Genomic DNA, 26,162 nt, shown 5'->3' on the forward strand with positions numbered 1-26,162 from the left:
GGCAGAAAAGTGCAAACACAAGCAACACTATCCGAAGGGTTATCCCATTCACATCTCTGGTCCTCCAAGAGGGATGAAAAGAGATTTTCATATATACAGTTGTCTTTTGTACTCATAGAAGAGACCAGTGATGGTGAAATTCACCCATGAGTGCATGTGTGATTGAAAGTACAAAGTTTAAACTCCCTGATACTATTGCTGAGATTCCTGGAGTGCCTCCTGTGGTTTCATTACAAAAAAAAAAAAAAAAAATACTTAAATCCTGAATGCAGAAAGAACAAGGGAAACACTTTTCAAATTCTGCCATATTTGCATTTCAAAACATGTTCATGGTCTCAGCTGGTGGTTTCTTCAGCCAGTTAAAAGTCAGGCTAGATCAGAAAGACAGCCTCCCAAACCAATAAGGAAGAACGCAAGAGATTACAATCATAAGGTCAAAACCTAATGGTTTGAGACTGATTCTGGGCTAAGACAGGGGCAATTTGACAACGTGAGCACTTTTCATTTTGAGTGAAAATGGAGCGGGATCAATTTGGGCCAGGAAGACAAATTCGGGGTCTGATTTCTTTTTGGTAGCCCAGGGTATGAGTCATGAGCTCTGCACTCTATTGGGACAAATCAGAACCTGGCCATTGGGAAAGTAGTCATCTCAGCCTGAGACTCCAGATCCAAATTGCAGAAATACTATCTATATCAACTGAACTCTGAGGAATCAGGAACCAGTGGTAGTGATCAGGGCTGATGGTAGGAAATAACGATGAAGAAAAGAAATCTTTCCTCTTTTTGAATCGGCCTCAATCCAGATCGCTTCCCTTGGGCTTGGCGGTTCCCTGTTAGATGCAGTCTAGTGTAAACATGGAATAGCACGTAGTGTCATCTGCTGTGTGACCTTGGGTAAGTCACTTAACTGCTTTGTGCCTCGGTTACTTTAGCTTTAAAACCGGGAGTAAGACTGTGAGCACCATGTGGGGATAGGGACTGTATCCACCCCAGTGTTTAGTACAGTGCCTGGCACATAGCACTTAACAAATGCCACAATTATTATTTGTTATTAGTTTACTGTGGTACCTCCTCTAAAGGAAAAAGGAGATCTGCACATGGAAAAGATAAGGGGTGTTAGCAGAAGGAAGATCCCTAGACTGTCTCACAGCCCGGGCTGGGGAACAGGAGGTCCAAGGGGTATCCTTCAACTTGGTCCTTAGGTATCCACTTCCTGCCCAGGGACCAAGCTGCCTGAAGCCTTGAATTCCAAGTTCCTTTGGATGTTAGTGGGAACCTCCATTTTCCCCTCTGATTTCCTTAATACCCATTCATGCTAGTGGGCTAACGCTGCTTTAAACCTAGATAAAAACATAGAACACATTTCCCCTGTGCCGTAGGACCCTTTTGGTCAGGGTTAGGCACAGAACCAGTTGGTATTTTCGAGTAATTACCAGCCATCATCGTCTCTGTTCATTCGATGAAAGAAAAAATGAATTCTCAGGGAAATTCATGCACCATATTGTGCACACAAAGCGTGTGGCTCAGTCTTGGTGGTACAGGAGGGCTTGCTTGCTTTTGAACTCTCCAGGGATTCAATTGATAACAAAAATACATCCTGGACCAACTGACTGCATATACCGTCCCCTGTTGAAAACTGTCGCTGTCCTAGGAGGGCTGGGGTAACGTAGGATTCTGTCTGACCATCCCGTTCTTCTAAATGCTCAGAATTATTGTTAGTCACACTCATTTAGATTTTAAAATCTCCATTGTTTTTACAGCAAAGGCCCTTAAAAGAGGTTTACAACAGAAATGCTCCTCCACTCCAGTGGCAGCTGACCCATGCTACACACTCACCTGCATTTGTAATTACTAACTCTCAGCTATTTGATGAAAAATGACATAGGGAGCATTGATAAGGGGATAACTTTCTGTTATTGGATGAAAGATGGCATGGCTAGTAAAGACAGACCCCGGACACCCTTGAAGTCAATAGCTCCGATCTGCTCCACTGTAGGACATTTCCACTGAGCTTTACTGGCTTGGTTGGGGTACTGAGGAGAGAGAGGGTTTTCTGACAAAAGACTTTAGAAAGATTGTGGAAGTCAGAGGCAGAAATGAATTCAGCATTAAGCTCTAGGAAGAGCAAATTCGAAGCACCCATAAAACCACCTCTACGTAACTCCAGTGAAGAAGGGACATACCTGTTTTTTTATAGCCCCACTTGGACAGATAGAGTTGTCGGTCATTAGTTTCATCTTCAAGCAGAATGCTCAGCTGTATTCACAGCTATAGTGACAGCCTCTAGACTGTAACCTCTTCGTGGGCAGGGGATGTGCCTACCAACTCTGTGGTATTGTACTCTCCCAAGTGCTTAATACAGGGCTCTGCACACAGTAAGCACTCAATGAATACCACTGATTGATTGATAGTTATACCCATAATATTGATAGTATACACATGGGCACGGTGGCCTGTTGTCAAACTTATGCTTTTGAGTTTCCACATCCTTTATCTTCATTTCTTTCAAGGGGAAGTGCCCAGAGCAGCGAATTGCTGTGAAGCAGGCAGCTAGGGCAATAAACAGTGGAAATCAGTGAGCCAGTCACTGAGAAGTGACTCTCCTGCTGCACATCCCCAGGAATGAAGGATGACACCCAAGCACCATTTGTGAAAGCGGAAGCGGGTTTTTGATGGAGCCTCCATCCGCAGAGGTCTGAGAGGGAAGCAGAGGTGACCACCTGTCCTGGATGGTTCAGTCGTTCAACTGCCCGGAGGCAGGGGGCTGGCACCGATGATTCCAGGAGGCCCCTTCCAGTCCTGGGGTTCTAGGTGGACACTGCACTTCATCTAAAAGAAACTCATGTTTCCCTTCTAGCCCACCTACCCAAAACGGGCAACGTGAGCCTGGCACAAGATGCTGCAGTGTTGTCCCCAAGGAATCCATGCCCATCTGAACCAAAACTAAACAGAAGTCTAACTGCTGGCAGCATCCTTTGAGAAACGGAACACAGGCAGGCCTTCTCATTACACCTCTCTTTTGACAGAAAGGAAAAACATGCATGGCACACATTTACACTGATTTACAATAAGAATACAAAAAAAGTATACAGAGCAAAAAAAAAAAAAAGAGAAGGCAAAGCAGGCAGAACAATACTGATTCAAAATTGAAATGGAAGACAGTTTCTCCCTAGAACACTGTAGGGTTTGGCAGAGTCCTTTTCCATAAAAGGAATATACTTGAGACATCCCATTCAGGTGAGATGAGATTGCTAAAAAACATACACAACTAAAAAAAAAAAGATCAGAGTCAATTTTGCCTTTCCAACTTCTAAAGATTGTATGTGAGAGAGTGTGTGTGTGGGGTGTGTGTGTGTGTGTGTGTGTGTGTGTGTGTGTGTGTGTGTGTTTCCCAATGTCTACTGCATAACAGCAAGAAACTTGCTTTCTTCTGCAAGGGAGGTCAGCAAAGAACTCATGTCCCCAATAGCCATGTTGGTCGTGCCAACTGGCAAGCCTGGGAATGTAAGAGACGCTCGTGGAGTGGTGAGGCGGGAGGAATTGTGGGAAAGATTCTGAATGAGACTCGGACTCAGGGCTCCCGAAATTAAACTGGCATGATCCCCGTCATCTATGATGGCATCAAAATCAATCTGCACCCCTTCCAAGCTGCTGCCGTCAAGGCTGTCAACCGTGCTGGACACCTGGTTAGTGCCTGGGGAAAGCAGCTCGGAGGAGTTTGCAGGCCCAGTCCCTTGTAGCAGACAGTTAGCTTCTGAAATGGAGAAAGAACCTGTTTTCATGTCTTGCTGACTAAAGCCCATGGTCTGGTCATAGAACTGACCAGAGTAATTCTGAGTATTGGAGCAGAGCGGCTGGGGCTGACTTTGCGCCTCTGTCTTAATGCCGTTTACCCTGCAAGCAGGGTTGGCCTCACCGACGTGTCCTGGGGGCTGGGCTAAGCTGTTCCTCAGCATGTTTTGTCGCCTGATGCCCCCGAAGTTGGGGCACGGCTGGTAGCCCTTGGTGGCCGCCAGACCCGATGGCTGGTTGCCGAGGCCGTGGGGGGCTGGGAGGCAGTTCTGCGGCCCTTGACACGGGCTGGCCTGCGAGGTAGGACTGACCGGTCCTAACATCATCTGACCGGAGCGCCCAACTCCCTGGAAGTGGACGCCTTCTCCTCCGGGCTGACCCTGCAGGTAGCCCGGTTCCAGCGCTATCCGACTCTGCGCCTCGTTGGCCAAGCTGCTGACTCCGCATGGCAGCTTCGGCCCCGTCGGTGGGCCAAAGCTCGGTGGGTTTCCGTTCGTGGGCCCGTTGCTGCTTCTCAGCTTCTGCCCTTGGATCGCGACTCCACAGGAACCATCCAGGCCCCCAGAAACCATCGGCTGCTGGTTGAAACTCTCCCCATAGTGCTGGGCCTTCCCGGGCTGGAAATGGAGAGCTCTGCCAGACGCGCCGGTACCCCCAGAGGGGCCGGTGACTAGCAGGTGCTCCTGGGGGCCGTAGCCATTGTGGTTTTCCACAAGCTGCTGATAGCCGTTGGGTTGGCCCGCCCCCGCCCCGTTCCTCAGGAGGTTCCGAGGCTGGCTAGCCATGTTGTTGTACAGTCCAAAGGCTCGGGCTTGGGGCCCAGGTGGGCGCTGGCTGCATCTGAACTTTGAGGGCATGGGATCGGCGCTTCCCGAGCTGACCTCGTTCCACTGGATGGGCAGGTTGCTCTTACTCGCTTCCTCGGCGGCCTGCTCCGGAGCGTGATACGGCTGGCCGAGCTGCCCTTCCGGCAGGTGGGCCTGCTCCAATCCACCGGGCCCAGTTCCCATCAGCGTCCCATGCGGGGCCTTGTTGGCATCGGGAACGTGGCCCTGGAGGTGAGGCTCGTACCCTCCGCCCTGACTCTGGGCATTCAAATACTGCACCACGTCGTCAGGCAGGAAGTCCTCGTCGTGGAGGCTGGCATCGGGCTCCACCGTCAGGGCCTCCAGGGGGACGTTCTCGCTGATGCTCGGGGGGCAGGGGGACGAGTGGAAGTTACGGAACAGACCGCCTTCGGGGCGGGTGTAGTTCTGGAGGGCGAGGTTGCGTTTCTCCGAGGACGGAGGCAAAACGGCAGGGTTAAAGCTGTTCAGGCTGTTGAAGCGCTGAACCCGTGGCAGAGCGAGGTTCTCGGAGACGGTGCGGACGGGGTCACTGGCCCTCCTCACCCCGTTCCCCAGCACGTCCTGAGGCAGCAGGTGCCGACGGCCGAAAGCGTTCGGCCCGCCGTCGCTGCACCTCCGGGGAGGGTGGACCGGGGGCAGTGGGGAGACCCCCGATTCCCTGCAGTCACCCAGCAGGGCCATCCGGGTCTTCATGCTCATCCTCTCCATATTGGGCAGTGGGGTGGGCGGGGGTCCGCCGGTCGCGGCCGCATACTTGGCCTTCAGGCGGTACTGCTGGGCTGGAGTGAGGCTGAGGAGGCTCGGTAGGCCATCGCACTGGCTGGCCTCGCTCGACCGCCGGGAGGCATCGGTGGAGATGGGGTCGTAGGAGTCGGCCACGCTCACATTCTGGGGCCGGCCCTCCGCTTGGGAGGCCTCGCTGGATCTTCGGCTGGAGAAGCAAGGGGAGATCCCGGACGAGCGGCGACTGCTCAGGTAGGCCGAACTGATGGTGCTCGTGTTGCTGTCCCGCCTGTTCAGCAGGTTCAGCACGGTGATGTCCACGCTCGACAGCTCGTTTCTGTGGGGCAGGATCGTCAGGGGCCCTCCCAAGCTGCAGCTGGGGTTGGACTGGATGCCTGCGGTGAAAATGGAGGGAGAGATGGAGAGAGACCGAGAGAGGGAGGGAGGAGGCGTGAGAGATGGAAGGCGAGAGAGAAAGGGGTGAAGAAAAAGACGGGGAGAGAGGGGAGACAGGGAGAAAGGGGTGAAAGGGTCAGAGAGAGGGGAGAGAGGGAAAGAGAGGAGGAGAGGCAGGAGAGAGTGAGGAGAGTGGGGGTAGAGGGGGTAGACGGAGTGAGGGAGTGAGGAAAGAGAGAGGGGGAGAGGGAGAGATGAGGTAAGGGAGAGGGGGAGAGATGGAGAGAGTGGGGAGAGAGGAGAGAAAAAGAGGGAAGGGGGAAGAGAGTGATGGGGGAGAGAGTGGAGGGAAGAGAGAGGGAGACATCATTCTGAGACTTAGTTCACTGAATAAATGCCAACAGGGGAGGGCCTGGACCAGGAAAAAAACTTCTTCCATCCCTAACATGGACTGGTCCCTTCAATGGGCACCCCGTGTTCAGGCTAGATGAGCTGCAGACACTCACTACTCACTCGTTCACTCTCTGTTGCTTTCACCTCATCTTCTAACAGCACCTCACTCTTGACTCTTCAACCTCTGTTCCATCACCTATGCTACTACGGCAGCTTAGAAATCTCTCCCAAATCCAACAAATCACTGTCCTGCCTGTACTCAATTCTCCCCCCTCACCGATTCCCATTTTCCCCCAAAACCCTTCCTTAATCAATTTTCAGCTGTAGACACACTTCAGTCATCTCTAGCACTTGTGCCAATTTATTCCCATCCTCAGGACTTTGGTTTATTCAGTGGTACCTACATTGTTTCGATCGCTCGATTTTAAAAAATATTTTTCTACCTGTCTCTCCCATTAGACTCCTCATGGGAAGAGAATGTGTCATTTCTTTATTTTATACTTCATAGTTCTTAGTAAAGTGCATCGTCCCCAGTGGACATCCAATAAATACAATTATTACTATTAATTCCCCTATGTTCTTCTTCCTTGACCCTCAGATATGAACTCTAGGGAACCAGCGAGCAGATTCTGTCCAGGAAGGGTTGCTTCCTCTCCTGTTACAGTGTGGCTGCAGAAAGTAATTAGATCAAGGATCATGGCCTTTGTATGGGCCAGCGCCCTATCCTGAAGGCCCCTCTTCTCTCCACCAAACCCCCACCCACCTCCTACCCGCTGTTAACTGGCATCTTGAAAGAAGAGCTCTGCTGGTTTTTTGGGAAGACCCACCTGGCAACACTCTGTGGCACGAAGAACTAGTCCGTAAGCTCGTCTCTAGACTGCTAGCTTGTCTCCAGACTGTAAGCTCAACCTCTATTCCATCACCTATGCTACTACCCCAGCTTAGAAATCTCTCCCAAATCCAACAAATCATTGTTCTCCCCATACTCAATTCCCCCCCACCCCAGGGCAGGGAATGTGTCTATTTATTGCTATACTGAACTCTCCCAGGCACTTTGTTCAGTGCTTTGCACCCAGTAGGCACTCAATAAAATGAATGAATGAAAAGATCCATGTTTTGTTTTGTGGTCTGTCTCCCCCTTCTAGACTGTGAGCCCGTTGTTGGATAGGGACCATCTTTATATGTTGTCGACTTGTACTTCCCAAGTGCTTAGTACAGTGCTCTGCACCCAGTAAGTGCTCAATAAATATGACTGAATGAATGAATGAAAATCCAGAGGCAAGAAAAGTCAAAGTGTGGGCAGGAACTGTGTCCACCAACTCTGTCGCATTGTACTCTCTCAAGAGCTTAGTGCAGTGCTCTGCATACAGTAAGCACTCAATAAATTCGACTGACTGATAGAAAAAGCTTCCCTCTACCCCCCGTTTCCAATTCATTTTTCTTAAAATCCACCTCTGTGAAGTTTCCCAGTTTTTTGTAGGCCCGTTCAGATGGCTCGGGGGAATGAGATGGATCTTACCGTTTCCAATGAGAGGAGAAAGGGCAGGGGCTCTGGGAGGTGGAATGGGGTTCAGGCGCGGAAGCATTCCATTAACTTGTTTCAACCTTTCCAATTTCACTTGCTCCATCCATTCAGTCCCTGTCACGTTCCTTCTGGCTTGCAAGCCAAGTGCTGAGGTTGCGGTGGAAATGGTTGAGTCCATGATTGGGGTTTCATCTATGGCACTGAGGTCTCCTACACTACCTCCATTGGTCAGATGAAGTTCGATCCCACTGTTGGAATAGTGGCTGAGGGGGGACTGTTCGCTGCTGCATGAAGACTGACCACCAGGGCTTGGCTGAGATGTCTGTTGGGGCGAGAGAGATGGGGCAGGAAATGACTACGGCATTGGCAAACAAAGGGGTCGTAACCAAAAGTTCCCACTTCTGCCCAACACGCTGACATGGTTCGCATGGTCCGAGAGCTGAATGAGATGGAAACACCTATGGTGATGCTTCTCTAGGCCAACCACCAGAGAGACTGGCACCATTTGGGTCTAGCTTGGATGGATGCAGGCACTTTAGTCCTGCCACACAAGCTCCTGTTGTTGTCTTTTCTGGTTTTCTCCCTGAGGGCGATCCCTATCCCTGTGTATACTTACCTGCTGTGTGACTTTGGACAAGTCTCTTCCCTCCTCTATGCCTTAGTTCCTACATATTTAAAATGGAGATGAAACACCTGCTTCACTCCTACTTAGACTGTGAGTCCCATGTGTGTCAGGGACTGTGTCCTCTCTGCTTATCCTGTATCCACCTCAGTGCTTAGTAAAGGGGTTGGCATACGGTCACATAAAAGAATTGGTGACAACAGAGACAATTTTGGTTTGCTTGAGACCAGTTGGCAGAACTCTAGAATGGTGGCTTCTCCCTGACCTTGACTGTAAGTTTGTTACGGGGAGGGAACGTGTCCACTAATTCTGTTGTAGTTACTCTCCCAAGCACTTTGTACAGTGCTCTACACAGAGTGAATGCTCGATAAATCATCATCATCATCATCATCAATCGTATTTATTGAGCGCTTACTATGTGCAGAGCACTGTACTAAGCGCTTGGGAAGTACAAATTGGCAACATATAGAGACAGTCCCTACCCAACAGTGGGCGATAAATACGACTGATTAATTGATTGATTGATTCACTTTCCACCAACCCTCTTGCAGGCAGCTCCCTGCTTTCTAGTAGACTGGAGAGAAGAGCATCGGCTCAAAACAAATCAGGAAATTTTGTTCGTTGGCCAGTGCCCTTGTTAGCCAACTGCAAAAGGTTTGAGGGGGCAAAGTTTGAGAATCATTGTTAAAATGAGATTTACGTGTTATCTGTGGATTTCATTTACCTAGGTGAACCAGGCCCCATTAGCCAGGATAGTCTAGGGTTGCTTTTCAAACACTTCTTTGGTGGTTTTCCCTTTACTGTGAAATCCAAAACACCCAAAGAAATCCAAGAGAGAGTCTCTGGAGCAGGCTATTGACACACCCAAGCACGTGCGCACGCACACACACATATTTTTCCAGAAACAACTCACTATATATACTTTATGCAACTGCCCCCAGAATAATATGTTGGCATTTGTTAAGTGTTTATCTTGAGTACATTCTTAGATGCAGCAAATGAAAATGAAATTGGTGAATGTAGCTATTTCCATTTAATTCTGAAGATGCAATATTAGTGGCAACAGGACTTTCAAGGGTGTGTGGTCCAAGGCTAGGGGAAGCAGCGTGGCTCAGTGGAAAGAGCGAGGGCTTGGGAGTCAGAGGTCATGGGTTCGAATATCGGCTCCGCCACTTGTCAGCTGTGTGACCTTGGGCAAGAAACTTAACTTCTCTGTGCCTCAGTTACCTCATCTGTAAAATGGGGATTAAGACTGTGAGCCCCAAGTGGGACAACCTGATCACCTTGTAGCCCCCCCAGCACTTAGAACAGTGCTTTGCACATAGTAAGTGCTTAACAAATACCACCATTATTAAGAAAGCAGGAAAGAAAGTTGGGGAAGAGTGAGAGAGACAGACAGAAACAAAAACAGATAAACAGAAACCGATACACATCTTCCCTAGAGATGTGTGTGCACACACTCTCACTCTCCATAGGGTATAGCGGGGTACAATAGGAGAGACACCCAGCTCAGACCACCCTTCCTCTCCCTCATCCAGCAACCCGGCTCCTACCACGGCCTGGAGATAACAGCAGCAGTGAGGGCAGCAACACGTTCAGCCCAGAGCATCGAGCTGTGTGCAGGCCTTTGCCTAGGTGAACCAGGCCCCATTAGCCAGGATAGTCTAGGGTTGCTTTTCAAACACTTCTTTAGTGGTTTTCCCATTACTGTGAAATCCAGAACACCCAAAGAAATCCAAGAGAGAGTCTCTAGAGCAGGCTATTAAAGGGGCGAGGCTGCCCCATCTGCATCTTTTTCTCCTTTCACTTTCCTGCAGTACTGGCTGCCTTCTACTGTCTGTAGTCAGGCTAACAGCTGAAACCTCCCTTTCCTGGTGTAAAACTTTCTAAACTGGGAATTCTGTAACTTCAATTTTGAAATTACTTCATCAACAAAGCTCAAACGGATTGACTTGGGCAGCCAAACAGAGTGAAGCAGTGTCAAGACCATTAAATAAATTAGTGATTTATTTACTTATATTAATGTCTGTCTCCCCCTCTAGATTGTAAACTTCTTCTGGGCAGGGAATTTGCCTGTTATATTGTTCTGCTGCACTCTTCCAAGGGCTTAGTACAATACTCTGTACACAGTAAATGCTCAATAAATATAACAGAAAGGCTGACTGTGTTAATGCTGTCTTTCAGTGTAACACAATTTCTAATGTGGGGGTGTGGGGAGTATCTCAAGCAATATCATGAGGTAGTCAAGAAATAGATGAGTTGGTTGTCCCTTTGGAAGGACTTGGTGTTTTTTTGGCGGGGTAGATCAGCTGCCTTCAAAGGTTTTCTGATCAAAGGACAAGGAGAGAGAGATCGTACTGGGGACACAAAGGGGCAACCAGTGCTGGTAACTCAAATAAACTTTTCTACCCAGAGCAATTTAATTCAAACATACTATGATGAAGTGGTAATGGAAATGTTTTCAGACCTTCAACTTGTATACCAGATGGGACCCATGTCTGGCTCAAGAAGTATCGCGCTGGAAACTTACAAAGGACCAAATAGTATTTGAGAATGTCAGTTTTAGAAAGGATGGTGATCCGTACCTGGCTGATGAGACACATTCTGGCTTATCCCTCTAAGCACTGGATATTCATCCCACCCTCAGGCCCACAGCACTTGGGTACATAGCCATAATTTATATATTTTAATGTCTGTCTCCTTGTGGGCAGGGAACACATCCATCAGCTCTATTGATTTGTACTCTCCCAAACATTTAGTACAGTGCTCTACACATTAAGTACTAAACAAATACCACGGATGATGAATAAATACCACTGATTTGATTGACTGATCTGGTATGCAGTGATCTTCAGGCCTGCGAATGTGGAGTTATGGGACATGCATTCAAATCCATATTTTTCACCCGGCAAAGAATGAATCCATTCCTCCAAATAATCTGCGTTTGGGATGTGTGAACTGAATGCTCACTACTAGTGATACCATGAGATGACTGAGGATTTTTTAAAAAATGAAATGTTCAATTGAAAAATAAAAGAAGTTAAAATACCCTCACCTTATTACCCACTGTCCTTAGGAAGTGAGAGCAAGACATTTAAAGGCATTAGAAAGAAGAGATATTGGATTAGTATGGAGAAAATGAGATAAATTAATTCATGCAGCAAGTAAAATCCAAGAAAATGCATCCATCTAAATTACAGTTAAGGATGAATTAAATGCCTGCATATAAAGTTAATTTAGCTTATGAAATGCATTTTGAACAGCACTGTCTTGAGATGATACTACTCTCAGAGCCGGGACTAGAAATGATTTACTTTGAAAATCTTGGCAGTATTCCCATTCTAACATTTATAGACGAGAAAATGATTTGTACATTGGTGGACCTGTGAGGGACTAGAAATACATTCCCATGAATTTCCTATTTCCCCACTCATTAAGACAGATTTAGTTTTGAATCTTGATTCCTCTGAATAGCTAGTTGTGAAGATTTTTCATCTTGACATGGTTGGAGGATCTGGTGTTCCCTCCCTCTGCAGGAGTGAACAGCATAAGAGAACTCTTTCTTGGAATGTGACATCGTTTGGTACAGTCATCTACTACTGACCTACTCTGTTCTCTTGAAACCGAGGCTTCCTCAGCCTCTTGCTTGGAATTAAAAATGTGCCAGCCATTGTTCAATCTTCCAAGGACCTCGGAAAGAATTTACAGTAATGAATGAAGTTATAGCAGGCAGGCTCTTGTGTTCTCTAAGCCCAGTGATCAGGAACACCAGAGGGAAGTGAGGAGTGATTTGGAGAGGAAGATGGCAGCACTGTGAAAAATGGGCTGGTCAGGAACACTAAAGAGAATTTCTCACTGCTTAGAGAACTGTGAAAACTATTAACAATATTGTTAATGCAATGTTTCACACAGGTGTCTGAAAAGACATTGTGGCTAATCCTTCAAAGCCATAATGGGATTTGCAACCTATATTTCTGGATCTTTTAGCCTTCTTTAAAGTCGTGAAACCAGCAGGTGCTCAATAGCTACCAATCTATAACCGATTAAGTTTTTTAAAGAAGCTAATTCTCGTTCCTCTAAGTGATCCAGTTCTATCAGGAGAGGCAGTCATAAGTAGGGCAAGAGACGGAGAGTCAGCAACCCTGAATTCTCTTCAGACCCACTTCCAAGGTGCTGGGTTTGCAGGGGGAACCACTGAACTGGAGCCCGTTGTTGGGTAGGGACCATCTCTATATGTTACCAACTTGTACTTCCCAAGCGCTTAGTACAGTGTTCTGCACACGGTAAGTGCTCAATAAATACGATTGAATGAACGAATGAATGAGCTAGCCCTGGCCCTCCCAACGAATCCAGCTCAACATAAATGGAGAGAACACAAGTCTGGGAGTCAGAAGGACCTGGGTTCTAATCCCGGCTCCACCACATGTCCATTGTGTGACTTTGGGCCTGTCACTTCACCTCTCCGTACTTCAGTTCCCTCATCTATAATATGGGGATTAAGACCGTGAGCCCCATATGGGACAGGAACTGTATCCAACTTAATCGGCTTGTATCTACCCCAGCACTTAGTATAGTGCCTGGCACATAGTAAGTGTTTAAAAAATGCCATTAAAAAAAAGGATAATCAGAAGCAAAGTACGGCACGTACCATCGGTTTCTCGGACTTGACAGTTCTCACTTGCAGGCATTCTTCCCGTCTTGAGGTAGTATTGCTGATGTCCTTCTGCTCGCCAACCGTCCCCTGAGTGTGCTGGCCAGGTGACCTGGATTGGGAATGGCTTCCAGAGTCTCGGGGGGGTGGAGGACGAGGGTGGACGTCACCACGCTGCTTCTTGGTGATGTGCGCCTCGGGGCCGTGGACCGTCTTCACGTGTTTCCGGAGGGAGCTGGGATCTGTGTAGCGTTTTGTGCAGCCTGGGATCTTGCACACATACGGTTTCTGTCAGATGACACGTACAAAAAAAATAGAGGTGAGACTTTATTTCAGTAGGAAACTGAGTTTCCAGGCACTTCAAGGCTGCTGGAAATCTAACAGAAGCAGCGTAGCTTAGTGGAAAGAGCACGGGCTTGGAAGACAGAGGAGGTGGGTTCTAATCTTCGCTCCACCACTTGTCTGCTGTGTGACCTTGGGCAAGGCACTTAGCTTCTCTGTGCCTCCGTTCCCTCATCTGTAAAATGGGGATGAAGACTGAACCCCATGTGGGATGACTTGATTACCTTGTATCTATCCCAGCACTTAGTAGTAAGCGCTTGACAAATATGATGATGATGATGATCATAATAATAATAAACAGTCCTCAGCCGCTCACTGAATTTACTGGTGACATAAAGTTGATGGCAACAAATGTCAGTTGAACATTAGCCGTTAGCAAATGAGAAGATAACTTTGAATCAATTTAGCAAACCCTAAAATACCGGGTGCAGAATCACTTGTGCATTTCTCCTACTATGGTCCAACCCACACACTTCATTCCTCTAGAACCAACTTACTCACTATGCCTCGATCTCAATCTTATCTATCTGGCCACCGACCCCTTTCCCACATTCTCCCACTAGCCTGGAGCTCCATTCCCCTTCCATATATGCCAGACCACCACTCTCCCTGCCTTCAAAGCCTTATTAAAGTTATATTTCCTCCAGGAGGCCTTCACTGATTAGTTCCTCTTTTCCCCAGCTCCCTCTCCCTTCTACATCATCTATGCACTTGGATCTGTGACCTTTGGGCATTTGATATTTGATCCACCCTCAACCCCATAGCACTTATGTGCGTATCTAAAAATTATATATTACAAATAATCTATATATAATATCTATCTCCTCCTCTAAACTATAAACTCGTTGTGTATAGGGAATAGATTTCCCAATTCTGTTGTACTGCACCCTCCCAAGTGCTTAGAACAGTACTCTGCACACAGTGAGGACTCAATAAGTAACTGGGAAGCAGATGGCTTAGTAGAAAGAGCACGGGCTTGGGAGTCAGAGGACACGGGTTCTAAGCCCACCTCCGCCACTTGTCAGCTGTGTGACTTTGGGCAAGTCACTTAACTTCTCTGGGCCTCAGTTACCTCAACTGTAAAATGGGAATTAAGACTGTGAGCCCCATGTGGGGCAACCTGATTACCTTGCATCTATCCCAGCACTTAGAACAGTGCTTGGCACGTAGTAAGCGCTTAACAAATACCATTATTATTATCATTATTATTAATAATAATAAATACCATTGATGGTGATGATGAGGATGATGATGAAAATAATCTCTTGCCCTACAAAAAGCAGCATGAGAAACAACATGGCCTAGTGGAGAGAGCCTGGGCCTCGGAATCAGAAGGACCTGGGTTCTAATCCCAGCTCTGCCACTTGTCTGCGGTGTAACCTTGGGCAAGTCACTTCACTTCTCTGTGCCTCAATTACCTCATCTGCAAAAAGGGGATTAAGACTGTGAGTCCCATGTGGAACATTGGCCTTGTCCAACCTTATTAACTTTATCTACCCCAGTGCTTAGTGTAGTACCTGGCATTTAGTAAGCACTTAACAAATGCCATTTAAAAAAAGTCCCAAATGAGGGGAAAATGACTGAAAGGACTTCTAAAGAGAAAATATCTACTTTTGAGATTTTAACAATGAGGCCGAACCGCACAGCTGATAACTATTTTAACCTAAAAAAAAATTCCAGCCTTCCAAATGGCGGGTCAAGAAGTCTTCAAAAGAGATTTTGAGTTACCTGAGTTGTCAAACATGCAAAAACGCCTACCCTGGTTTTTGAACAAAGCTTGTCATTTCTCAAATGATCCATTCCTAGTTATTCCCCCAATCTCTGGGAATTTTATCTGTGTAAAATCATTAGGTTATGTGTTGGACAGGTTGGCCCGGGGCTGGTTTGCATCTGGTTCCTTTGCAAATCCACCAATCCTTAGAAATTAACAATTGCTCCACAGCTGCCCCACTAGCAGCAGCACGTCCCAGGATAAAGACCACTAGCCTGGGAGTCAGAGTAACTGGGTCCTAATCCTGGCTCTGCCAGGTGCCCGCTGTGTGACCTGGGGCAAGTCCCTTAACAGCTCTCTGCCTCAGTTTCCTCATTGAATGAGGATTCAATGACTGTTTCCCCTCCTACACAGATGTGAGCCCTGTGTGGGACAGGAACCTAATTTGTATCTACCCCAGCACTTAGAACAGTGCTCGACACATAGTAAACGCTTTACAAAATAATAATAATAATGAAAATAATAATAATAACCTGGACATAATTCAGGGAAGGGTGAGGTTTGCACCCTTAAAAAAATGCTAACTATCCCTTTTGAGACCATTTGGAATTTTACCCCCATTCTTCCCTTAAAAATCTCTTATAAAGGAAAATATGGGGAAGTGAGAATATGGGGAGGCCACACTGCCTATGGGAAAGAACATGGGCTGGGAGTCAGAAGACCTGGGTCTGATCCTGGCTCTGCCACTGGACTGCTGTGTGATCTTGGACAAGTCACTTACCTTCTCTGTGCCTGAGTTTCCTTATTTGGAAAATGGGGATTAAATCCTAATCCCTCCACCAAGATGGGCAGGGACTGTGTCCAACCATAACCTTGTACCTACTCCAGTATTAGAACAGCTATTTGTGGGTGGGAAATTATTAGTATTATAGTATTTGTTAAGCTCTTACTATGTGCCAAGCATTGTTCTAAGCACTGGGGTAGAGACAAGGTAATCAGGTTGTCCCACGTGGGGTTTATAGTCTTCATCCCCATTTTACAGATGAGGTCACTGAGGCACCGAGAAGTTAAATGACTCGCCCAAAGTCACACAGCTGACAATTGGTGGAGCCAGGATTTGAACCCACCTCCTCTGACTCCAAAGCCTGGGCTCTTACTACTGAGCCACACTTATTGTTATACTGTACTCTCCCAAGCACTTAGTACAGTGCTGTGCACACAGCAAGCACTCAGTAAATACAATTGACTGAACAGTGCTTAGCCTGTAGTAAGCCCATAACAAATATCATTATAATTATCATTTTTCATTATTCCAGCTCTATCACTTGCCTAGTGTATGATCTTGACCAAATCACTTAATTTCCTGGGCCTGTTTTCTTATCTGTAAAATGGGTATTCAGAACCCGTTTTCCCTCTTACTTAGAATGTGGGACAAGAAATGTGTCCAACCTGATTATCTAGTATCTACCAGCGCTTAGTACAGTGCTTGGCACCTAGTAAACATTTAACAAATAACATCATTATTATTGCTATTATCATCTTGTAACAGGTTTGCCACATAGTAAATGCTTAACATAGCAGAGAAGCATTGTGGCTCAATGGAAAGAGCACGGGCTTTGGAGTCAGAGGTTGTGGGTTCAAATCTTGGGTCCACCACTTGTCAGCTCTGTGACTTTGGGCAATTCACTTAACTTCTCTGTGCCTCAGCTCCCTCATCTGTAAAATGGGGATTAAGACTGTGAGCTCCACGTGGGAAAACCTGATCACCTTGTATCCCCCCCGTGCTTAGAACAGTGTTTTGCACATAGTAAGAGCTTAACAAATATCATCATTATTATATACCACAGTTATTATTATTATTATTTAATGATGAGAATAATGATATTAATCCTACTATTTCATTGGCCACTAATGGTAGGTTGGTACTGTGCAGATTTGAGCAGAGATAGAAACTGAATCTAACAGGTTACAATCCATCCATCAATTTACTGAATGCTTATTGGGTGCACAGCATTGTACAAAGTGCTTGGGAGAGTATGGTAGAACAAGCAGACTATAGTCCTCAAGGTGTTAATTTGTAATTCTGAAAAAACTCAACAGCAAAGAGAGAAGATAGTTGGAAAAAAGAATGGGGCTAGTTTGGACAAGTGACAAATAAACTGATTACCATATATTAATATAATATATGGTCCATATATTAATATAATATATGGTATATATAAAATATACTATATATTAGAGAAGCAGCATGGCTCAGTGTTAAGAGCACAGGCTTGGGAGTCAGAGGTCAAGGGTTCAAATCCCACCTATGTCAATTGTCAGCTGTGTGACTTTGGGCAAGTCACTTAACTTCTCTGTGCCTTAGTTACCTCATCTGTAAAATGGGGATTAAGACTGTGAGCCCCACTTGGGACAAGCTGATCACTTTATATCCTCCCCAGCGCTTAGAACAGTGCTCTGCACATAGTGAATGCTTAACAAATGCCATCATCCTTATTGTTATATATACTTTAATCAGTGAGAAAGACAACTAGTAATCTGGTGTTAGAGTCCTAAACTAATTTGAATCTTGCACAGGAATAGTTTTATGCTTACAGATTATTTTTTAATCAATCACTGGTATTTATTGAGCACTTACTATGTGAAGATAACTATTCCCATTGGTTGGGAGGGTACAGTACAACAGAGTTGGTAGATGTGTTCCCTGCCCACAAGGAGCTCACAATCTAGAGAGGGAGACAGACATTCAGATAAATAAATATATTACAGGTAAGTGCACAAGTGCTCTGAGGCTGAGGGTGGATATCGAGTGCCTAAACTTAACAACTCTAGTTGTAGAAGCCAGACTGCTGAAAATGCAGTCAAGGTCAGGCAGAAGAATGGGTGGTTAGAATAATGAACAGATCCTAAAAAAAAGACTACTTTAATTCACATAATTAAATGTAATTGACACTCTGATAGGGCAACCATAATTCTCAAAGTGTTCAACTTTAATCACCAAATTGTAATGCATATTATACTATGCATGAGAAGCAGGGTAGCCTAGTGATCTAGTGAAAAGAGTGTGGGCCTGGGAATTAGGGTTCTTGGATTCCAATCCTGGCTCTGCCACTTGCCTCCTGTATGATCTTGGGCAAGTCACTTATCTTCTCTGTGCCTCAGTTTCTTCATCTATAAAATGGGGGTTAAATACCTCTTCTTGCCTCAGACTCTGAAGCCCACGTGGGACATGACTGTGTCTAACCTGATTATATGTTATATACCCCAGTACTTAATATTATGCTTAGCACATAGTAAGTGCTTAATAACTACTATTATATATCCTAATGATTCCTCTTCCCTTTCTTAAGCAATACATTTTACAGAGGTAGATGTATATATATGTATATGTACATACATATATACATATATGTATACATACATATACATACAGACACACAGACGTGCACTTTCAAATGTGCACACCCTGTTTGATGGGCTATTAATCAAACAGTAATCATGAAAAGCATGAGCTATAGCATTCCTCTATTATCAAAAGTGCACTATTTTACAAAGCAAGCTTCCTGCAGATGCTTTTTCACTAAAAGCCCAAGAGCATATTATCTGCTACCTAAAATGCTGAAATGCTATAATGCAGAAGCTGAAATTCCTGAAATTATCCTGAAAGTCTTCACCCCCAAATTTCAGTTTTCTTCAGCGAGAATTGATTCCCAATAAACAAAAATGACTTCTATTCAAGAGTTCCATCAATTCCAGACATACAGAATGAAATGAGCGCATGATATTCCATGCATTAGGTGCAGGAGACACGCTCAGGGCAGTTACCTTATAGTTATCTTACATGAGCTATATCCCTTAGGCCTGTGGGCATTGATATATCTCTTCCATGAGAAGATGAAGTCTTGGAGTGCATGGAACAGGGCAAGTATAGACCTTTCCTCTATACTTTCTAAGGGTATGTGTGTGATTTTGGACATGCTATCATTTACAAAACGGTTTTGCTTTTGTGCAGTATCCTTGGTAGTCACTACTAATAATCAATCATACTGAGCACTTACTGTGTTCAAAGCACTGCACTAAACGCTTGGAAGAGAGTACAATGCAACAAAGTTGGTAGAGATGTTCCCTTCCCATAACTAATATTCTAGTCTTTTAGTGGATTCACAAGATCTGCAGAATCCTGTTTAAAGCTAGTTGCCCTAGCTGCATTTTATATGGTCTTTTCTTCATAGGCTTTCGATGCTGATGATGATGGCATTTGTTAAGCGCTTACTATGTGCAAATCACTGTTCTAAGTGCTGGGGAGGATACAAGGTGATGAGGTTGTCCCATGGGGGCTCACAGTCTTAATACCCATTTTACAGATGAGGTAACTGAGGCACAGAGAAGTTAAGTGACTTGCCCAAAGTCACACAGCTGAGCCGGGATTTGAACCCATGACCTCTGACTCCCAAGCCCTGGCTCTTTCCAATGAGCCACGCTGCTTCTCTTTTAAATAATAATAATAATTATGGTATTTGTTAAGTGCTTACTATGTGCCAAACACTGTTCTAAGCACTGGGAATCACTTAGAGAAGGAGGATGAAAATAATCCCTGCTTGAAGCTGAAAAATTGTGAACCTTTCAGTGGTTCTTTAACCAGTGTCTGCTTAACTCCAAGAGACCATAGGTCATTTCTTTCAACTCTATTGTATTCTCTTCCAAGCATTTAGTACAGTGCTCTCCACGCAGGAAGCGCTCAATAAATACCACTGATAGAGGAGCAGAGTGTGTGCTACTCAGAGCTAACGCTGCTTCCCTCTGGCAAGCAGGTGTCAGAACTGAACAGCATCAGGCCCTTGATGATGATGGCATATTTTAAGCGCTTACTATGTGCGAAGCACTGTTCTAAGCTCTGGGTGGGATACAAGGTGTTCAGGTTGTCCCATGTGGGGCTCACAGTCTTAATCCCCTGAGGCAACTGAGGCCCAGAGAAGTGAAGTGACTTGCCCAAAGTCACACAGCAGACAATTGGCAGAGCCAGGATTAGAACCCATGACCTCTGGCTCCCAAGCCCGGGCTCTTTCCACTGAGCCACGTCCTGGGTCCCCAAGGGGGGATGTGAAGTCAAAGCCAAACTTCATTGTTTTCATGAGAAAATCACCCAGTTCTGCCATTTAAACCTCAATCCAGTCACACAATGTCGGGATTGGCCCTCAGATTTGTTGTGGGCAGGGAATGTGTCTGTTTATTATTGTTCTGTACTCTCCCAAGAGCTTAGCACACAGTAGGCGCTCAATAAATACGACTGAATGAATGCACTATCAGCCAGGAAGAAGTGTTGCCTAGAACATGCCATGGGAAGCAGCATGGCTTAGTGGAAAGAGCCTGGGCTTGGGAGTCAGAGGTCATGGGTTCTAATCCCGGCTCCACCACTTGTCAGCTGTGGGACCTTGGGCCAGTCACTTAACTTCTCTGTGCCTCAGTTACCTCATCTGCAAAATGGGGATTAAGACTTTTAGCCCCACGTGGGACAACATGATTACCTTGTATCTACCCCAGGGTTTAGAACAGTGCTTGGCACATAGTAAGCACTTAACAAATACCATTATTATTATAATTATTATTATTAATTCCGGCTCTGCCACTTTTCTGCTGTGTGACCTTGAGCGAGGCATTTAATTTTTCTGTGCCTCAGTTACCTCACCTGTAAAATGGGGATCAAGACTGTGAGCCTCATGTGGGACAGTGACTGTGTCCAACCTAATTACCTTGTATCTACCCCAGTGTTTAGAACAGTGTTTGGCACCTAGTAAGCACTTAACAAATACAAGTATTATTGAGTTGAAGATCGAACCTCTGTTTCTAAGAGCCGTGATTGTTGAGTCAGAGGCTAAGGGCCGGGCTGACGGTCCGCTTACCTCATTGGAATGAGTTCGGTTCTGGTGCTTAGCTCGATCCGATGCATTCGAGAATGCTTTGTTGCAGCCTTCATGCTCACAGACGTATGGTTTCTCTCCAGTGTGAGATCGCAAGTGGGTTTTCAAGTTTTCTAGCCTGGAGTAGGCCTTTGTACAACCTTCAAACTGAAAAAAAAAAGCAGGTCACTTTGGATGATTCTACTTAATAGCAAACCAGTGCGAACAGAGACAGCCGGTTACTAACACGGTAACATCTAAAACACTGGGAACTTTCCTAAAGCACACATCTATACTCAAGCATACTGAGTAAATACACTTATCTACACTCAATCTTATTGACTATATACACAGATTGACACTCAAGCGTAGTGACTATATACATACACATCTACACTCGTGTAGTGACTGTGCATCAGATACATCTACCCTCATGCTTAATGACTATATTCACATATCTACATTCAATCTTAGAGACTATATACACAATGCATCTTTGCTTATTTTTTTCTGACTATGCATACACAAATCTACACTCTTGTTTATTGCTAATATAGACACGTCTCTACAATCATCTTTATTGACTATATACACACAAATATACACTCATACAACATCACATAACTTTATTTTCTGTTTTTCAGGCATGGGCCAGTGCAGTTTGAGGTAAAGAATAGCCAGCTCTATGTAAAAGCACTAAAACTGGGGTGGGGAGGGGGATTTTTTTTTTTTAATGGCTAGTTGTGAACAATGGTTCCCATTCTCTGGTCAAGGTCCCACTGAATTTAGATTCAGCAGAGCTCATAAATATAATTAATGTCTATAAAACAATAGTGAATTAGTTCCTGTTTGTAAATCAACTCCCAAATATGAAGAACCATCTGTTAAAATCTACAAAATGCCCATCTCTTAGCAATATCGTCCCCACTTGTCTGTAGATACTTTTCAGAGAGGAGAAAGTGCAAGACTCAAATGATGTATTTAACAACTAGCCGACTCTGCCGTGATTCCTAGGAGACTCAATGAATGAATAACAGATTCCAGATAATTGAGCCAGTTTTTCCTTTTTTTAAAAATTTTACTAACCTTGAATAGAGAAGCTAGACTACAAAGTGGGTTCACCTCAAAGAGTTTTTGGGTGAAAAGTCCACATTATAATGATCAGTACAAAGTCCTTCAGCCCGCCTGGAAAGGAGCGGTAACTCTCTAGCCTCTTTTACTCACAGTGCATTTGTGTGGTTTCTCGCCTGTGTGTCTCCTCATATGCACCACCAACATATACTGAGCTTTGAATGGTTTCTGCTCTCTTGAGCAATCCAGCCACCGACATACAAACTCTTTCTTTTCTCCATGAATGTGATCGTTGTTTATGTGCTGCAGAAGGGGAAGGGAGGAGGAAAGGGGAAGAAAGAAGAGGTAAATCAATAAAATGTATTGCTCACTTCTGCGTATGACAGCAGGGCTAGCCAATATTGAGATGGGTATACCCTGTTTGGGAATAATGCCTTCGAATCACATGTAAATTCATCCATTAAAACAAAAATCAGGGAACATATTTCCACATTTAATCTCTTCATTGAGAGAAGAAATAGTTTTTATTAGCATTTGAACTTTCCAGCAACCAGAGGTTGATGGCTACATCTCTGTTCCGAGCGGGAACAGGTTCAACAGATGGATCTCATTAAAGGTTAAGAGAAAAGACCTCTTCAAGAATTATTATCAAAATTCATGGTGAAAATCAAGACATTCAGAAATTCTTCCTTAAGCAAATTTTTCATTGACTCCAACTTTCTGGATCTACTGCTTCAGACAAATTTTGGAGGCATTTCCTTCATGTCATTTACAAACCACCCTCGACATCCAGTGGCTAGAAAGAATACCATCACTGGCCCAAACAGTCCACAGTTCTCCCCACATTCCAAACCCTCCTAAAACCCACCTCCTCCAACAAACTTTCCACTGATTTATTTCTGAGCTCCCTGAGCCATATCATCCCTTCAATCAACTCTAGCATTGATGAACTTCTTTACACCCCCGAGTGAGCAGCTATAGAGCTATGCCTAATTTGTTTATTTTGACCACTTAGATTGTAAATATTTCTATTTGTCTCCCCCATTGGAGTGTGAGCAACTTATAGACAAGGAACAGACTACACTTCTAGACTGTGAGCCTGTTTTTGGGCAGGAATTGTCTCTGTTGCCGAATTGTACTTTCCAAGTGCTTAGTACAGTGCTCTGCACACAGTAAGTGCTCAGTAAATATGGTTGAATTAATGAATCATTATGCTGTACTTCCCATGTGCTTAGTATAGGCCACCATACTAAGTGGTTGCTCAATGAATGCTATTGCTATTATTACTACTCTCACGACTCCTTATACATAGTTTATTTATATTAATTTATTTCTATTAAAGTCTATCTCCCACTCTGAACTGTGAGCTCATTGTGAGCAGGGACTGTCTACCAACTCTGTTGCATTATATTCTGCCAAGCACTTTGTCCAGTGTTCCACACACAGTATGTGCTCAATAAATACCACTGATGATGATGATGATACTGTTACTGTCGGTTCACAAGCAATGATGCAGTTCTCACTGCAACACAACTCTACTGCGACATGGCTCAATCATTATTATAATGTTTATTAAGAACATACTGTGTGCAGTGGCATGTAATGGGCACTTTGGGTGGAAAAGTATAGGCTTATTCAAACTGAAATTTGTGTGTTGCATTAACAATAATGATAATAACAATAATTATAGTATTTGCTGAGCACTTACTATGTGCCAAGCACTATTCTAAGCGGTGGGGTAGATACAAGGTAATCAGGTTGTCCCATATGGGGCTCACAGTCTTCATCCCCATTTTACAGATGAGGTAACTGAGGCATAGAGCAGTTAAGTGGCTTGCCCAAGGTCACACAGCAGAAAAGTGGCAGAGCCAGGATTAGAACCCATGTCCTCTGACTGCCAAGCTTGTACTCTTTCCACTAAGCCATGCTGCTTCTCACATTAGTGACTAACCACTTTCCCTCAATCCCTATTTCTTTCAGGAATCCTTGCTGTTTGGAAACTGTAATCGCTTGTAATCTTAAATTGGTGATAGATTTGGGGGGCAAGCAAATTTCCCTGGGCCACACTCTAAACGTGGAGGTAAAAGTCTGGGTCTAGCTGGAAATGAAAGACCATGTGAGAAACAGTCTGGCCTAGTGAAAAGAGCAGGAGTTTAGGAATCAGAGGACCTGGGTTATATTGTGGGCTCTGACACTTACTTGCTGTGTGACCTTGGGCAAGTCATTTAATTTCTCTGTGCCTCAATTCCCTCACCTGCAAAATGGAGATTCAACAGGTATTGAACAGGTATTGTCCCTCCTACTAGGCTGTGAGCCCCATGTGGGACCTGATTATCTGTAATCTATCCCAGCGCTTAGTAGAGTGCTTGGAACATAGTATGTGCTTAATAAATAAACATACTTAATAAACAATTATTGCTTTAATGGAATGATATCCAGGAACCTCTTAGGCAGAATAGTGCTCCCAATGGTTCACTTCTCTCCCGCTCATTAAAAATTATTGAGAAAGACACATTTGCCCACAAGGAACTTTCCTGGTTGGAAATGTCTGAACCCAAAATACAATAAAGTAAAAAAAAATATTCCTTTGTCCAAGGGAGATGAACGAAAGTAAGAAATACTTTACTTGTTCCCTGGCCAAGCTCTGTCCTTATATGTTTTTTCCTGCCCTGGAAAGGCTCTGAAATAACTTAGAAATAACTTCTTCTTACTTTGCTGCTGCAATGTTTCCTCAATACAGAAAAGCACGAAACAGTTTTTCCCCACCAGAGCCACTAGATGTCCTGCTACTTAAGAAAAAGCAGTTATTTAGATTAAGATATTAGTAACATCTGTTTCTCGCATTTAAATTTGATCATGTTATAGAGACGAAACCATTATCTGTTCCATAAGTAGCTCACAGAAAAATCAGATGCACAGAAAGTCAGTAGTTCATACTGGAACACAAGAAGATAATCTTGATCTTTTCAAAGTTCTGAAAACAATAAGGAAACCAAATAAAATCACATGTTCACAATTATATAGCATCCCCATGGCAAACAGATGTGGGTTTCCTATAAAAAGACAACTGTTCTTTTTCTGTTTTCTAAACTTTATTAGCATTTCTTAAAAGTTATGATGGGGCGCATAAGTCTATGACCAGAACAGATGTGCTGTGCGATGTACAACATGTGGTCTTGAAGAGTTTATGTTTCGAGTGGATATCTCTGAAGTCTATTCATATCATTTGAGACGGAACCAAAATTTACCGATGGCCATTGCTTTGAAAGCACAGCAGAACACTAATGAGGAGTTTAAATGCATCTTTATTCTGGAAAGGAAAAAAGAAGGAACTTCTCCCAATCTATTGGGTCTAAGAACTATTGGTCTAATATTCTGAGATCTCAAATAAATTTAATTTTGATCTAATTGGACAAAGATGCAGAGGAAAGTACATGAAGAACTTTAAAAAAACGCTGCAAGTGTTCAGGATATGATATGAACTAAAAACTAAACCAAAGAAAATGATCTATGGCTCATTTGTGTTCTTTTACCCCAACCTACATTCATTTGCAATCATTCATTGCTAAGAATCTCATTTAGCATTTTATCACATCAGAGTAATACATCACCAAGAATTCGAGACAGTACTCTCTTTATTGTGACTTAGAAGTCAAAATGTCTTCCCCATTTTACAGATGTAGTAACTAAGACCCAAATAAATTAAAATTAATTTCCTTGGGGCATGCTAACAAAATCCAAATTAGAATGCAAAGCTTCTTATGTTTGATTCACATTCTCGGAAGTCCTTATAGTTAAGAGATTTCTGAGGGTATTCACCTCTGTTCTGGCAACCAATAGTTCCCCTGTTCTCCAGATAGGAAATTGGACTGGGCCTGAAGGTCAGCCAATGGGAGATTTCTAGACCCCTGATCAATACCTGCTTCTACCTAGCTCCAGAAGTCTTAACGCTCAACTGGGAGGTTCTGGGATTCCTACTTCTTGGAGCGAAAATGACCCGGCACTTTTCATTTAACTGAATATGTAGAGAAATTCATTTTAAACTATTTTGGGTGAGATGAGTATTCAAATTTCCCCACTTAGAAAAAAATACAATTCTTCTTTTGTCCAGAGGTATTCAGAGAACATATCCGTAGGTTTCACAAAAAATAATTGGTGGGCCACATCTCAAGTTGGTCATTTTATTGGAAC

The 26,162-nt window shown here is 44.4% G+C and overlaps 1 protein-coding gene across 1 annotated transcript in view; it reads right to left on the bottom strand.

The window, feature by feature from the left end:
• Positions 1 to 3,385: 3,385 nt before the first annotated feature.
• GLI3 (GLI family zinc finger 3) overlaps positions 3,386 to 26,162 on the bottom strand; it is a 233,771-nt gene continuing 210,994 nt past the window's right edge. The window contains exons 12-16 of the mRNA XM_038760678.1: positions 22,125 to 22,274; positions 20,904 to 21,068; positions 12,948 to 13,238; positions 7,672 to 7,999; positions 3,386 to 5,758 (exon numbers count right to left, since the gene is read on the bottom strand). Of these exons, the coding sequence (XP_038616606.1) occupies positions 3,399 to 5,758; positions 7,672 to 7,999; positions 12,948 to 13,238; positions 20,904 to 21,068; positions 22,125 to 22,274 (3,294 nt within the window). The 3' untranslated portion in view covers positions 3,386 to 3,398. The remainder of the gene's footprint in view (positions 5,759 to 7,671; positions 8,000 to 12,947; positions 13,239 to 20,903; positions 21,069 to 22,124; positions 22,275 to 26,162) is intronic.

The sequence above is a fragment of the Tachyglossus aculeatus genome, chromosome 18 (genome assembly GCF_015852505.1).
Source record: "Tachyglossus aculeatus isolate mTacAcu1 chromosome 18, mTacAcu1.pri, whole genome shotgun sequence".
Lineage (NCBI taxonomy): Eukaryota > Metazoa > Chordata > Mammalia > Monotremata > Tachyglossidae > Tachyglossus > Tachyglossus aculeatus.